Source organism: Tenrec ecaudatus, chromosome X (genome assembly GCF_050624435.1).
Source record: "Tenrec ecaudatus isolate mTenEca1 chromosome X, mTenEca1.hap1, whole genome shotgun sequence".
NCBI classification, from domain to species: Eukaryota; Metazoa; Chordata; class Mammalia; order Afrosoricida; family Tenrecidae; genus Tenrec; species Tenrec ecaudatus.
The window spans coordinates 84633395-84651157 of NC_134548.1; the positions used below are offsets into that span (position 1 = coordinate 84633395).

General features: G+C 39.5%; 1 protein-coding gene across 1 annotated transcript in view; it reads right to left on the reverse strand.

Moving 5' to 3' along the window:
* MAGT1 (magnesium transporter 1) overlaps window positions 1-17763 on the reverse strand; it is a 62197-nt gene that overhangs the window by 27030 nt on the left and 17404 nt on the right. The window contains exons 2-3 of the mRNA XM_075538224.1: window positions 6027-6196; window positions 111-228 (exon numbers count right to left, since the gene is read on the reverse strand). Coding sequence (XP_075394339.1) covers window positions 111-228; window positions 6027-6196 — 288 coding nt within the window. The remainder of the gene's footprint in view (window positions 1-110; window positions 229-6026; window positions 6197-17763) is intronic.

The following is a 17763-nucleotide window of genomic DNA, read 5'->3' on the forward strand; positions in this document are numbered from 1 at the left end:
GAGACTGTTTAGCCTTACAAATGACATTTTGTGATCATTTAACATAAAATTCATCCCACTTTGTCCAAATTTTACCTGTTCCTACTAATAAAATGAACCAAAGCTCTTACCATCTGAAATACATCAGAACCTTCATCAAAATCCACCATAGCAAAAAATATCTTGTTGGTAAATGCACTGGAGTATCGCCACGAGTTTGCTAGAATCTGGAATTCTTCATCAGCTTGCCTGGAAACAATCAGATTTGTGAAGTTAATAAAATTTAAAAACAAGCTAACAGATGCAAGCTAAGAAGAGCAGAGTTTTTCCAATAGAGGAAAATGTATTTTTAAAATTGACAAGCATATCAGGTTCTCCTGAAAGGGTTAAGATAAACTTGGAAAATTCTGCCATTTTTTGTCATAAGAGAAATCCTAGTTCAAGTGTTGGGGATTTCACTACATAGTACTACAGCTGACCTATCAACATTTACATGGAAATGTGTAAAGTCTGAGCTCATAAAAACAGAAACAGAAAAAAACCAGCCGGCATATCAGTGGGTCTGTGCAGCTCAAACCTGTGTTGTTAATGGTCAACTGTAATTACCTGACACCACTTCATATTTCATGTCTGTTGTCCATTGTTATGGATTGAATTATGTCACCCTTAAACTGTGAGTTGTAAATCCTAACTTCTATTTCCGTAGTGAGAAATCCCATTTGGGAATGGGCTATCTTTGTTTTCTTAATAAGGCAAGATTAGTAGAGGGCTTATCTTGAGTATCAGTTTTCATAAGGAATACTTTCCCCAAAATCTTTATCTCAGAAATCATTGTTGCTTTACTATTACCTTCAGAATAAAATCTCCAAATCTTTTCAATAGCTATTAAGTTCTAGTTTTTAAAAACCATCTAGAAAAAAAAAACCCATCTAGCTCTAAATAACACATCTAGCTTTTATCTAGCAACCCAAAAAACCAGACTCACTGCCATCGAGTCAATGCTAACTCACAGAGAGTACTCCTGTGGGTTTGGAGACTGTTTATGGGAGCAGAAAACTCAGCCTTTCTCCTGTGGATTTGCTGGTAGTTTTGAACTTCCGACCAAGCATATTGCAGCCAACTGGTAACCAATACACCACCAGGGCTGGCTCCTTTTATTTAGCAGTACCACCAGTTAATCTCACACAGGATATCTTAATTCCAGCACTTTGTTTACTACTGTCTCTGTACCCTTACATTCATTCCACATTGCTTCAAACCCGAATAACTTGCTTCAGTGTAAATCTGATGTAGCTTGCGTAGGCTTAGCACACGTCTTATCTCTTCCATTAAGCCAATCTTAACCATTCCTGGTATATGGCCTTCCAGCAATTTTATAGAATTTATTATGCATAAATTCCCATATAGTGCTAGATAAATTTTCATGTACACAACTAATTTCCCTTCCCAGATGATAAAGGACCTCCCTCTTATACTTTTCATATCAACAAGACTAAATACGAGAAGGCCCCAAAACTACAGAAAAACATTCTGTAATTTAAAAAAATACCTTTATTAGAGGCTCTTACATCTCTTATCATAATCCATACATTCCTCCAGTGTGTCAAGCACATTTGCACATATGCCACCATCATCATTTAAAAAGCATTCTCTTCCCACTTGAGCCCTGATATCAGCTCCCCATTTCTTCTCGCTCCTTCCCAGCCTGCCCTTCTCATGAACCTTTGATAAGTTATACATTTTTTAATTCAATATTTCCACAAAGTTTTTGAAGCTCCCTTGTATACTGTATTATACACATTAATTTTACTTAATTTTCAGTTGTTGAATGCATTTAGAAAATCTTATCTTTTAAAAATTTTTTTCTTGTAGAATAAGATGCCATGAGGGTATCAGGTTAGTAAGAATGATATTCCAAAAAAGAGAATGATATGCATTTGCATTTAACCACTTTGTACAAGTATAATTTACATATCATACAAATCATGGCTTAATCATAGTAACAATTATGCAATCATCACCACAATTAATTTTAGAATATTTTCTTCTTTTTTGTACTCATTATATTTAGTTCCAGATTCCCTGCCCCACCGAACTTCCCTGCCTTAACCCTAAGAAACTATTAATCCCAGTTTCTTTCTTTTTTAAATCATTTTATTGGGGGCTCATACAACTCTTTTTTAAAATCATTTTATTGGAGGCTCGTACAACTCTTATCACAATTCATACATCCATCCATTGTGTCAAGCACCTTTGTACATTTGTTTCCCGCATCATTCCCAAAACATTTACTTTCTACCTGAGCCCTTGGTATCAGCTCATTTTTCCCCTCCCTTCTCACTCCCTCCTCCATGAGCCCTTGATAATTTATACATTATTATTATTTTGTCATATCTCACACCGTCTGATATCTCCCTTCACTCACTTATCTGCTGTCTGTCCCCCAGGGAGGAGGTTATATGTAGATCCTTGAAATCTGTTCGCCCTTTCTACTCCTCTTCCCTCTACCCTCCTGCTAGTGCCACTCTTACCACTGGTCCTGAAGGGTTCATCTGTCCTGGCTTCCCTGTGTTTCCAGTTCCTCTCTGTACCAGTGTACATCCTCTGGTTCTACCGGATTTGTAAGGTAGAATTGGGATCATGACAGTGGCGGGGGGGGAGGAAGCTTTCAAGAACTAGAGGAAAACTGTATGTTTCATCATTGCTACACTGCACCTTGACTGGCTCATCTCCTCCCCGCAGCCCGTCTGTAAGGGTAATCCCAGTTTGTCTCTACAGTTTTACCGTTCCTGGATTTCATACAAAGGAAAACATAAAAAAACCCAACAAAATAAAATAGCAAAACCTCAATTGAAAAGAAAGCAGAAACTATTAAAAACCAAAATTTAAAATGAGTCAAAAGGGAGAGAAAATGATAAGGTATTAAATTTTAACCTAACTACATCTGCATTCATCCACCTTACACTGCACTCTTGATAGCAAGGCAATTCACAACTCGGGTCAATGGTCAGAGGGGATTCAGCAGAGGCTTAATCCACACCCTGCAAATGGATTTTAGACTTCCACTGTCATCGAATAGCCTTCTGCAAACTAGGTGCTCAAGATGTAACCTCTAATACAGTTCCCTCCTTCAGTCTTGGATTTTATTACTTATAATCCTTATATAACACAGGCTGGTGTGCTGTATCTTGTGGATTCAACTGACAACTCACTTAGATAGCTGCTTGTTTTAAGATAAGCCTTTAAGATACCAGACTTTATTTTTTCTGATAGCTGGGCACCCTTTGCATTTAAGATGAAATTGTTAAGGACTTTGTGCATATCCCTTAACATTGTGATACACTCATGATTGCTAGTTAATTGCCCAAATGGGGAGTAATTCTAGATTTTTAGTTTGTTCACAGTTAATTATCATTTTCCTTAGATTCCCTCCCCCACAAACAAACACTTTAGAACCAAACACCTTAATTTAGCTATCATCCCCTGCCTCCAAGGAGAAAATCCATTACGAAAAGTTACCAAGGCTTAGGATAGCACACAATCTATTTTGAAAGGAAAATGTGTTCTTTCATATGGAGCAGGCTGTCAGAATTTGGCGTCTCTAAGTTCTTGTTAATGTAATTCTTTACAGGATAGCTTTGATAGCTTTGTTATTTCATTTAAAATGAAATCTCAGATCATATATACCGATCTAAAAACACGTAAAACATATTTTAAAAGGAAAAAATATTTTGAATAACTCTAATTTTGAATTATCCATGGTATCTTTGCTGAAGGACCCATCTTTATTCCTAAGACCATTCAGAAACAATAATATAAAGCCAATATACTATAGCTTTATTAAAATTTGTGAGATTATTCTGTATTTCTAAGGTTACACTCACTCTAAAATGATTTATAATAAGGAAGATCTCTAAGTTACACACCTTTTAGTAAAAAAGCCCCAAGTAAACCCAGTTCTCTTATAAACTAAATTTAGATGAGTCACCATTTTCCCATTAGTAGTTTTAGTTATAAGTATACCACTTTATTGGGAGCTAATGTAGATAAATTGTTCCATAGTTCAATCACATTAAACATTATTGTACAATTGCTACCACAATCCATTTCAAAACATTATCTTCCTTCTTGAATTCCTTTGTATCAGATTCCTTTTACCCTCCAACCCCTCACCCTATATACCCAAGAAATCCTATTGTACTTGCTATCTCTATAGGTTCACCAATCCTGGTTTTCATACACTGAAAAACAACAATAATTCAAGAAGTTCACCCCAATGACAAAATACATCTGAAATAAACCTTAATATGAACAAACAAAAAAAAACCCCAAAATACAGAAAATGTTGAAACCAGATCAGGCCCAATGTGCATCAGAAGGGAGAATAACTGACAAGGTTTTAACCGTTCAAGTCAGGTTTATCCTTTTGATCTTCCAAAGTCACCCGTCCAATGCACTGTTTGCTAACCAGTTTCTTCTCATCCACTATTATGGATAGAGTGGAATCATAAGAAACTAATTTCCTATGTCGATCCCACAAATCTTTCTTGGGCTCTCACTGTCATTCCTAGCCTTCTGCAAACCAGATTCTCACAGTTTAGGTTCTGATACTATTCCCTCCTTCAGCTTTGGATTGTATGATTTATAATCCTTTGGTGACAGATGTTGGTGTGCTTCTTCCCTGTGGACTTACTTGACATCTCACTTAGATGGCTACTTGCTTGTATACCAGTTGAATTTTTGGAGTCGGTGTCTTCATAAAAATTGGGGACTGTTTGCTTTACCTAACTTCTGGAATGTTGTAATAAAACAAGAGTATGAAGTTGAACAACATTTAGAAAAAATAAAATACTACTTCAATGCAATTGGTTATGAATTTATAAGATGGTGAGCATCACCATACATCATCCACACTTTTTGTTACCCTCACTAAAAGTGGGCAATTCAAACCCACCTGTAGCCCCATGGGAGAACATACATGGCAACCTGCTCCTGTAAAGATTTATCAGGGCTTCAGACTGGTCTTCCTCATTCAGTCACGTCTGACAAAGTGAAATTGAAAGAAACTGGAATTTTAAAAATCTGCGTGAACTGGAATAACATCCAGAAGGACAAAAATGACAGGTTAATGCTCTGACAGAAACTCCTTAGAAAACAAGGGTAATGTTCATATTGCTTAGCAACCAAATCTCCTGATCAGTAGTCAGAAACTACTGTGAGCCACTCAAAATGACAGCTTTAATAGTGTGCTTTGACTGCGTGACACTCTCCACAGTTCTAGCAATATTCTTATCTTCCAATAATCCAAGCTTCTTGAGGGGGATCACTCATTATGCCTCTTCTAGGGCTTCAACCTATAATGTTTTCTACTGTAGTATTGATTCTGCTTCACTCCAATTTTTAAAATTTGAATCAGTTCCACTTTCACTTCATTGGCCATGGCTGAACTGGTTTGAATCAGTTCAAAGCCCTGAGATTTGCAGCATAGGAAATCATTTGAGACATTTCAGTGTGTCATATAGGATCATTTTCAGTGGTAATTAACTTAACAGAATACAACAAATAGACAATCAAAATTAACCATAAAAGAGAACCAGTATTGAGGAGCTTATACCAAGAGATCAAGTAGAAAATGTTTTGGAAATGATGATGGCAACATATGCACAAATATGCTTGATAAAATTGATGTATGGAATGTTATAAGAGATATAAAAGCCCCCAATAAAATGACTTAAAAAATAAATAATTAAAATTTGGAAGTTTAAAAAAGAGAACCAGTATTTATGTGTTACTATGGATGTCCTGAATAAAGTACGCATAATACCACATATACTTGAGTACAAGTCAACCCGAATATCAGCCAAGGCACCTAATTTTACCACAAAAACTGCAAAAAAGGGGGGGGGGGCTGAAAACCTCAGCTTCTACACGAGTATATACGGTAATTATTTATTTACCCAGCTGAACTGATTTGGTGCATATGTGATTTAGAAATGGTTAAGATCTTATGAGTTGTTAAATTATAAAGAGTACTTAAAAGTTCATACTTGCATACAACACACTGTCTATGAAGTTGGAGAGCAGTGAACATGACAATAACGGAGTAGTTTCTTGGTGGGGCTTTAACAAGGCGACGGAACTTGTCTCCATTCATTCTTATTACTGGTCTCTTATTGGTCCATTCCATTAGCTGACTAACCTTTTCCGATAAAACCATCTAAAAAGAAAAGACATGAGGGAACATGCTGTTAATATATTTCCTTAGCATTTAACAGTCCTTTTAAATAGGTAACTTAAAAACAAGATTAACAACCGGAGATACATTGGATATATCAGATACTTAAAATTAAAATTTACTAATTAGGCTGATAATTGTTATTAAAATTTTATTTTGCCAAAATGAGATTTTATCAGCTATTATACTTTTGATGTGACTTTTTACTAATAAGTAAAATAATATCATAAGGCCTTTCATTTGACAATGATTCCAAAGTATCCTGAGTTAATCTAATACATTAGTTTTATATAATATTTCTTATATAATATTTCATTACTTTTTTCTCAAATTTATAGTTCAATCACATCAAGCAGTACTGTACAATTTCTGCCAGTTTCAAAACATTCTCTTCTTTCTCCCTTTTACCTGTCTCCCAACAACAAAAAAAATCTGTATTCTTCTTGCTGTCTCTGTATCTTCATCAATCCTGGGTTAAACAAAAAAGATACCATATGATTCAACATTTCTAGACCTAGGAGACCAAGGGGCTTAAAAAAATTTTTTTTTTGCAGGGGGGAACTTTAAAATTTTTGTGGAAAAATTCCTTTACCTTTAAACTCCATTTTCCCATGAACTTTTTGAAGTCTCTTCATAATCATAAAGGAATTGAAAGCAAGAACACAGATACTTATAAACCAGCGTATATAAACTACAGCATTATTCACAAATGCTAAAATGGTAAACACAACCCAAGTGTTCTTCAACATATGAATAAATAAAAGATAGTATAAAAAGATAGTACAGTGAAATATTATTTGTCCATAAGTAGAAATGAAAATTAAAAAACACTGTCATTGAGTTAGCACTGACTCATAGAGACCCTATAGGCCAGAGTAGACCTGCCCCTGTGAATTTCTGAGACTGTAACTGTTTATGTGAGTAGATGTAGGAATGGATTTGGGGCTTGCACTTAATCCTAGTGCCAATCTAAAAACAATTAGTTCTTATGACATATCCCTGCTTGACACATACCCTCATAAAGGAAACATAGAAGATATGGGTGCTACAGAAAGTGAAGAAACTAGATGGTGTCAGCTATCAGAACAAATAGTATCTAGGGTCGTTAAGGTTTGTTTTCAAACAAACAGCCATCTAAATGTGATGTCAACTAAGCCCATGTGGAAAAAGCACACCAACATCTATGACCCAAGGATTACAAGTTATACCAACCAAATCTGAAGGGGGGAATAGTATCCGAGCTTAAGTTGTGCAACTCTGGTTTGCAGAAGGCCACAGATGACAGTGGAAACCCAAAATACATTTGCAGGCTCTCCACTTAGAACAGGCCTCCGGTGATTTTCCTCTGACCATAATTAAGGAGGGATGGGAATAACCCAGTGATTAGACAGAGTATTATAGAGAAGATTATAGATTAAAATGAAAAATTATTTAAATGGTTAAAAGCTTATCATTTGGTCTCCCTTTGACACACTTTGAGTTTGTTCTAGTTTTTAATATTTTCTGTCTCCTTTCAAAGTGGAGTTTATCTCTGTTGTATTTTGTTATTGTTGGTAGCCTTCTTGACTCTGTTATGTATTTTTCTGGTTTTTGGCATATGAAACCCAGGATGGATGAGTCTATAGAAATAATAACTCAGTTAAGGGTTTCGGTTGGGGGGGGAGGATTTGGACAGTGGATGTTGGGAGGCAATGGGGAGCTAATAGCAAGGAATACAAGAAGGAAGAAAATGTTTCAAAACCGAGTGTGGTAGAGATTGTACAATACTTCTTGGTGTGACTAAGCTACTGAATCGCATGATGTCTGAATTATGTCCAAATAAAATGCTTTTTAAAATATCTAACTAAAAAAAACTCATAAAAAAGCTGTTACAAATACCTTCTATCTTTAGACATTTCAGCAAAATTCTCAAAGAATATATTCTAATAGGTTATAAATGAGCAACCCTAAATGGTTTTCTTACAAACTAAAAGGATGAAGGAAAAAAAGTCACCATTTCCTGGGTGTTGATCGTACTTTTTACTTGTATTCTAGCACATATATATTAGTCTAGAACACATTGACTTCTCTTTCCTTCTCCTTAGTATTAGCTACTAGAGAGAAGACGGACACAATATGGATTATACAGTACACTGAATTCTGATTTAATGGATGCAGTCAGAAATAGATTCACTTAAACATTCTAGCAATATAAGGAAGATATGATTGCACATATAAATACTTATATGCAAGTAAAGTCTGTAAATATATAATTCAGAAATAAAATTTCTTTCCTTCAAGGGGAGAGTTACACAGGTTCTTAAAGTGAAATGTACATTTCTGTGATTTGCTTTTAAAATATGCCTGAATTATGAAAACACTTCAATTTAAGAGTACATGCCTATGAACAGTGAAGAAAGATAGTGTTTGTCCAGAAACAAAGCTCAGCCCGTGGGAAGAGTTGGGAAAGGAGAACAAATAGAAATAGAACACAGAAAGTGGGGGGAGGGGGAATGACTGCTACATTGTGGGGATTGTAAACAATATCATGAGACAGAAGGTGTATACATTGTTGAATAGAAATTAATTTGTTTCATAAACTTTCACTCAAATCTCAGTAACTTCAAACTAAAAGAAATCATACCAATTAGCTTTGAGGCTGTGACAAAATAATGCACTCTCAAAAGACGTGTATAACAAATATCAAGAATTATGGAACAGTAAAAAAGTATTAAGGAAATAGGTAAAGGGTCAATAGAAGAATGTAAATGAGCAGGTACATATAGAATAAGGGGCAACTGGTGAACAAGATAACTTCAAAGGACTAATTCATCTTTAACAGCATTAGTTATGATTAATCATCAAGATTCCACCACTTCTGTGCCAGCTTTTCATATTGTGTCCACTTGCATGTTGCTATTATGCTGGAATATTTAAAATACTAGCAGGGTCGCACTTTAGGCAAGAATGCGCCCAGGTAAGCAGCCTGCATGGAGAGCTCTGTGGTGATCAGTAAATTCACCCATTAGGAGACTGAGTGGGGGATTTAGGTGCGTGAACTAACTCCTGTAGCAATCCAGGGAGCTCCTTAAGCCAGGGAGGTGACCCTCCCTCACAGTTAGCTACACTCTGGAGACCGTAGGCTCTGCCCAAAGTCTACCCATAACACTCACCGCTGCAAGCAGCACCCTTCCCCGCCCCTCCCCCCGTGGTGCCCCGCCACCAGCCTGCCCAAGGTAAGCCCCACATGGAACAGCTCCCACACACACTGCCAGCCTGTGGCTGTGCCCGCAGCAGTTGGAACCCCCACCCCTACCCATTGCCCACACGTAGCTCATGCGCCTGCACCGGGGTTTGACTTACCTACCAACCATGGCCCATGCCACTGTGGCCAGAGCCCATCAGGTATCTGCACAATAAATACACGGAGTCCAACCACGGCCCTTTAGTCGCAGTCAGAACCCATCAACGTCCTCTGCAGATTGTTCCGTAGGGCTGACCCGGATACCATGGTCCTCTGGTGAGTCTGTCCTAGACTAGCTTTTCTGCTGGGCCACCTCCAGTCCCAAAGTTGGCCCTACAGCTTCTCCACCAGGTCCCTTCTGCCTCCCAGGCCCTACATGTGGTAACGCCACAACTGCACAGCTTCTCTGCCCACTCCCAACTCTGAGACTTTCTTGCGGGCAGTGACTGACCCCACGGATTACCCCTGGTATCTCTGAAAACCCACTGCTTCTGGTCCAGATTCGTGGCCCCTCCGCAGCGCAACCCTGTCCAGTAGTGTCCATCCAGTCCAGACCTGTAACGCAGACACATGGTAGGCATGCCCTAGCCTGGTCCAGAGTCATACCCACAGTCCCTGGACATAGGCCATCTTCTGAGCACTCCCGCTGCTGCCAGCCACCAAAGTGCCACGGCACCTCCCTTATACAGCAGTCCAATACCCAAACATAGTAGTAGGCCACAGACAGGCCCCCAAATACTCTGACTAAGCCCACAGAGAAAAAGCTCAGGGTCCCCATGTCTTTTGGGAATATGGCACCAAGTGCCAGAAAACGATATGCAAACTGCAACCTACCTCAACACCCTAGACAAGAAAACAAGGGAAACAAAATGCAACATTGGAGGTAGTCCTAAATGTAATTACACTTAGAAGACGCAGAAGTTGATCTGCCACAAAAAGATATCCACAAGGGGAAAAAAAGAGGGGCTGATCCCAAGGGCTCAATAGAAAGTAATGGTCTAGAAAAGAATGATAGTAACATCTGTACAAATATGCCTGATGCAATCGATGTATGGATTATAATAAGCATTGCATGAGCTCTCAATAAAATGATTTTTAAAAGATATCCACAGAATGCTTCTTAGAGTCATACAGGATATTAGGGAAGCAATACAGAATGAGGATACAACAATTGAGGAGATGAAATCCACACACTAAAGGGAAATACAAGAGTTAAGGGGCAAGGTAATAAAAGCAAAACACAGAAAGCAAAAGACTTTGAGGAAAGGCAAAAACTTATAAGAGCAGCTAGAGAAAAAAAAGGCAACCACATACAATGGTACTCAGGTAAGAATATGCTCAGACCTATCAGTGGACACGGACACCATGAAGAGGAGGAGAGAGTGGAGTTAACATCTTCCAAAACTTGAACGAGACCAATACCAATCCAAGAATCCACCAACACCCCCGCCCCAACTGTCTATCAAAATAGATGGAGAGGTAAGAGTCTTCCCTGATGTGGTGGTCACCTAATGTGGTGTCAATTTGAGGATTAAGAGTGTAAGGGTGGAGTATAGCCTGTCAATCTGGCGATAGCCAATGAGACCTCTGTGTGGGCATGGCCTTCTTTTGAGGATTCTGGGAAATCTGGTACTTCCTCCTTGGAGGTGGGAGACAATTATTTTTCAGACACTCCCTGGGAGACATAGCAGCTGACAAGACACATGGACCCACCCTATTGCAGAGACCCCTGCCAGCACTGAGATGTTTGCAATGCCACTGGATCCAAAGACTTTCCACCCACTGGCCTGTGATCTTCTACATTCGGCATCATTGCATATGTTTTGTGACATATGGGCTAATATCGGACTTATGGATGTAATCTGGACTGGGCTGGGATGTTTTCTCAGTGTTTAATTACTTTTGTATATAAATCTCTTTCTTAAACACATGTTTGTCCATGAATTCGTTTCTCTAGTATACCCAGACTGAAACATCTGACAAGGAAAAAACTCTAAGAATACGTTATAAGATACCCAACCCTGCAAAAAATCCTTGCTGACTCACTGTGGCCAGAAGATCAACATTAGCCAAGTACAGGAGACTACCACATAGCACAACCCCACCTGGAAGTCAACGTTCTGAAAACAACCACCAAGATAACACTGCTTCAACCGCAAAAAGAAAGCAAGAATGAAGCCCCCCCATATACACTCAGCACAATGCTATGTGGGAAGATAGGAACATAACACAAAAGGTACAGGATGACAACGATCCACAGTTGGTGGGAATAACTCTGAATGCCAACAGCCCATTAAAAGACAAAGGCTTGCAAATGGGTTCAGAAAACAAGCCAGCAATCTGCTGCCTGCAAGAGACGAAAATAGGCTAAGAATAAAAGTCTGGTGAAAAATATACCAAGCAAAGGGCAACCAAACAAAAAAGCAGGGGTTGCCATCCTAATCTAGGACAAAATCGATCTCAAGGTGCAAATCATAACAAGAGAGATAAAGATGGTCACTATATAATGCTAAAAGGATCAGTAGATAAGGACCCAGTGAGCATAATATACACATGCCTACTGAGAGACCTGTGAAGTTTGTCAAACACATTCTTCAAAAAAATGAAAACAGAAATCAGACTCAACAATCATAGTAGGTGACTTTAACACACCACTATCAGGAAAAGATAGGTGATCTGGCAAGAAGCTCAACAAGGAAGCTACAGAACTAAACATCACAATTAGGCAACTTGACCTGATAGACATTTATAGAGCTCTCCACCCAAATACCCCCCCAAAATTTACCTTCTTTTCAACTGCAAATGGCTCTTATTCAAAAATAGACCACATGCTGGGGCACAAGTTGAGCCTGAGTAAATTCACACACATAGAGATCACTCACATGTAGCTCTCAGACCACCATGCCATAAAGCTGGAGATAAACAAAAGGACGATTAAAAAAATAAGGACAAACAATTGGAAGATAAATAACGATCTTCTATGGAATGAGTGGGTGCTGGCCCAAATTTGAGAGAATATTAGTGTTTAGAATTTGAGAGAATATTGATAAGTTTTTAGAAACTAATAAGAATAGAATACAACATACCAAAACTTATGGGACCCAGCAAAAACAGTTATCAGAGGTTAGTTGATAGCGCTTAATGCTATCAGTCACAAGAGACTCATGACTGTCATGCTACCACAAAAATTTCAGCAACTAGAGCAGAGTCAACAGAACAACCCCCCCCCAATAGCAAAAGAAAAGAAATCATAAAAAATCAGGGTGGAGATAAAGGAGTGAAAAGAAAAGAGAACAATACAACAAAATCAGTGCAACAAAAAGTTGGTTCATGGAAAAGATTAGCAGAATTGCTAGACCACTGGCAAACCTAACCAAGGATAGGAAGGATTAAACATCAATAGTCAGGCTGCGGGAGGAATCAGGGAAAATGACAATGGACCCTAATGAGATTAAAAGAATAATTATAAACTACTATAAAAAATTATAAACTACTATGAAAACCTGTATTCCAATGAATTCAACAACCTGGAAGACATGGACAAATACTTGTAAAAACAATCCCTCTGGTCGAAGCTACAGGACCGGCAGGCGGCAGCAGCAACTACGAAAAAAAAAAACAAAAAACAATCCCTCCATAGAGTATCCCAAATAGAAGTCAAGAACCTCAACAGACCCATAGCAATAGAAGAAATAAATGTGGTTATCAAGAAGCTACCCACACACACACACAAAAAAACCAACATCTGGGCCAGACGGCTTCACAGGAGAATTCTACCAAGCATTAAGGGAAGAGCTGACAACGATCCTACACAAACTATTCCAGAATGTAGAAAAAGGCAGCAAACTCCCAAATTCATTCTATGACCCTAATATAACACTGATACCCAAATTGGGCAAGGATCCCACAAGGATAGGAAACTACAGACCTATATCTCTACAGAACATTGATGCAAAAATCCTTAACAAAATTTTGGCCAATGGAATACAAAAGTATATTAAACAAATCATCCATCATGACCAGACAGGATTCATTCCAGGGATGCAGGGCTGGTTCAACATCTGAAAGTCCACTAACATCATCCATCACATGGAGAAAATGGAAAAGAACCACATGATAATATCAATAGATGTAGAAAAAGCACGTGACAACATCCAACACCCATTACTAATTAAGACACTCAAGAAAATAGGAATGGGAGGGGAATTCCTCAAGTTACTACAAACTATGAAAAACAAATAGCCAACGTCATAGTCAATAAAAGATGAAAACAATCCCACTGAAAGCGGACAAGGATGTCCCTTGTCCGCACTTATACTCAACATTGTATTGAAGATCCTAACTAACAATATAGAGGCATTTGTCTAGGGGAGGAAAAGGTGAAACTATTGCTATTTGCAGACAACATAATTCTATACATTGAAACCATCCCAAAGCTCCAAAACAGGAGTGCCGGCAGCAGTAGATGAATACGGACGAGTGGAGGATGAACATCTAAAACGTAAGGGAGACAGCAGACAGTGTAAAATATGAAAATAATTTATAAATTAATCAAGGGTTCACGTGGGTGGGAGTGGGGGAGGGATGGGGAAAAAAGAGGAGCTGATACCAAGAGCTCAAGTAGAAAGAAAGTTTTGGAAAAGATGATGGTAACATATGTACAAATGTGATTGATACAATTGATGTATGTATTGATATGAGTTATAAGAACTCCCCAATAAAATGATTTATTAAATATTTTTAATAAAATAAAATACTAGCAAGGTTAACTAAACAGGTGAGGTAGTTAGTTTATTGGGCCAACCTGGCCGATAAATACATGTGGGATTAATTGAAGGGCAGAGAGATAAATGGCTCTGCGAGCCTCGCCTTTTCTGTCTCTTGCTCTTTGATCATTGGACCAGTGTGAGGCTGCCTTGCTTGTTCTGTGCCTCAATTTACCAGCTACACTACCTGTGGGACACCTAACCCATGGACTGTGTCGCTGTAATTGAGGTTCCTTCAAGACCTGCTTCACCACACAGTTGGAATTTACATCTCTTGAACTGGGGACTGTTGGACCCTGTAATCTGGCTGACTGCTGGTGAACTGCCTTGCTGTTTGCTTGGTTTACAGATGGCTCTGCACAATATGCAGGTGCCACTCGTAAGTGGACAGCAGCAGCAGCACTACAGCCCCTTTCTGGGATCTCCCTAAAGGACAGTGGTCGAGGAAAATCTTCCCGATTAGCAGAATTTCGAGCAGTGCACCTGGCCGTTCCTTTTGTCTATCAAGAAAAATGGCCAGATGTGAGACTATATACTGATTTAAGGGCTGTGGCTAATGGCTTGGTCAGGGAATTGGAAGGAACATGATTGGAAAATTGGTGACAAGGAGGTGTGGGGAAGAGGGATGTTGATAGACTTCTGTGAATGGGCCAAGAAAGTAAAGGTAAATGTATCTCACACAAATGCTCACCAAAGGGTTGTCTCTGGAGAGGACGACTTTAACAATCAAGTGGATAAGATAACACACACTGTGGAGACTGGTCCTCCTCTTTCCCCTGCCACTCCTGTTATCACCCAATGGGCACATGAACCAAGTGGACACGGTGGCAGGGATGGAGGTTATGCATGGGCAAATCAACATGGGCTTCCACTCACCAAGACTGACTTGGCCACTGCCACTGCTGAGTGCCCCATCCGTCAGCAGCAGAAACCAACATTAAGTCCAAGATATGGGACTATTCCTTGGGGAGACTAACCAGCAACTTGGTGGCAGGTTGATTACATAGGACCACTTCCATCATGGAGGGGACCGCGTTTTGTTCTTACTGGAATAGACACCTACTCTGGATATGGTTTTGCCTTCCCTGCATGCAATGCTTCTGCCAAAACTACTATTCGTGGACTTGCAGAATACCTCATCCACCGGCATGGCATCCCACATAGCATTGCTTCCGATCAAGGAACTCACTTCACAGCAAATGCAGTGCGGCAATGGGCCCATGCCCATGGAATCCACTGGTCGTATCATGTTCCTCATCATCCTGAAGCTGCCGGCTTGATAGAACGATAGAATGGGCTCCTAAAGACACAATTATGGCGCCAACTAGGTGGTAACAACTTGCGGGGCTGGGGCAATGTTCTCCAGGAAGCTGTATACGCTCTAAACCAGCGGCCAATATATGGTGCTGTGTCTCCAATAGCCAGAATTCATGGGTCCAAGAACCAAGGGTAGAAGCTGGAGTGGCACCACTCACTATTACTTCTAGTGATCTACTTGCAGTATTTTTGCTTCCAGTCCCAGCAACCATGTGCTCCTCAGGCCTGAAGATCCTGGTCCCGAAGAAAGGAACTCTCCCACCCAGAAACACAGCATAGATTCCACTGAACTGGCAGCTGAGAATTTCCCCTGGCCACTTTGGGCTTCTCATGCCTTTGGATCAACAGGTCAGGAAGAGTGTCACTATACTGAGTGGTGTGACTGATCCCCGTTACCAAGGAGAAATTGGACTGGTGCTACAAAATGGAGGTAAAGAAGAGTATTTCTGGAATCCAGGAGATCCCATAGGCAGACCCTTCGTGCTAGGATGCACTGTGATTAAAGTAAATGGTAAATTATAGTAGCCCAATCCTGACAGGACTTATAATGACCCAGACCCCTCAGGATAGAGGTCTGAGTCACCCCAACAGGCAAAAAACCACAGCCAGCTGAGATGCTTGCTGAGGGCAAAGGTAATACAGAATGTGTAGTAGAAGGTGGTTCTACCTATCAGTTACGATCACATGATCAATTGAAAAAGTGAGGTTTGTTAACTGTCAGTGTATTTTCTTTATATGTGCTTATTGCATATCTTTCCTTTGCTCCTGTATATCACATGCAATTGGACTCAGTGTGTTTTCATTTATATGTATGATAGATGTTTGATAAGTATAAGTGTGATTTCATTAATGTCTGGAAATTATATATGGCTAAAGAATTGTGTACACGTGCCAAATTGGCATGGGGTGGATTGAGATAGTTAGTATATTGTGCCAACCTGGCTGATAAACACATGTGGGATTAATTGAAAGGCGGAGAGATAAATGGCTCTGAGCCTCGCCTTTTCTGTGTCTTGCTCTTTGATCATCAGATCAGTGTGTGGCTCCCTTGCTTGTTCTTTGCTTCAATTTGCAAGCTACACTACCTATGGGACACCTAACCCGCTGTAACTTAAGGTTCCTTCAAAACCGGTTTTGCCACACCATTGGAATTTACATCTCTTCAGCTGGGGACTGTCAGATCCTGTCATCTGGCTGACTGTTGGTGACCTAACTTGCTCTTTACTGCCTGTGTGAAGATAGCCTACCGAGGACTACCTGGCAGCCATCAAGACTTGAGGGACTGCCAGTGTCTCACAACTGTCTCAGTGAGTTGCATTGAGCCATTTGTAGTACTTTATAATTTAATGTTTATTTCTTATGTTATACATCCATCTGTACAAATACATAAAGGTCATTAGCATTCTGGTTTATTTCTCTAAAGAAACCTGTCTAACACAACAGGTCCCAGGAGAACTTTCAAAGAACTACGAAGAAGGAAGAGGTGGTCCAATTCTGAGGGATTAGCCACTGAACACATTATGAACAGCAGCAGAACAGTGTCTGATATAGTGCCAGAGATGATCCTCCCAAATTGGCAGGCACTCAAGATGACACAGTAGCTGCAACAGTGGGCTCAAACATAACAGTGGTGAGGATGGCACGGGACCGGAGCGGATTATGTTCTCTTCCACATGGGGTTACCTATGAGTTGGAACAGGTTCCGTGATACCTAACAACCATCAAAAGCAGGGGTTATTGGATTTAAGTCAAAGATAGGCAGATCACTCATATTCATTTTATTTGAACAACGAATCTGTACTATTTGATACAGTCTTAATTGTCTCAGGAAAGAATAATATTGGCTCCATTTTTAAAACAGTCATTATATGTTTGAAGCAAACATTTCATTAAGTTTTCATTACATTTGACAGATACTAATACTAGCAAAATTAAGAATGATTTGCCTAGTTTACTTACTAGGCCTATACATTCTATTTGGGGACTATTTGAGAGAAAGAAAAAAAGTAAAGCTATAGCAGGCATTTACATAGTGTTTTTACTCTACCAAAGCTCTAGTGGTGTAAAGGTCCGTGGTTGAAACCCACAAGCTGTCCCAAGGGAGAAAAACATGGCCGTTGGCTTCCGTAAAGATGATAGTCCTAGAGACGACACAGGACATCAGGTGACTAGGAGTTGGCATCACCTTGATGGCCGTGAGGGTTTTGAGTGTAAGGTCCTAGGAAGGCTGCTATGGACTGGAA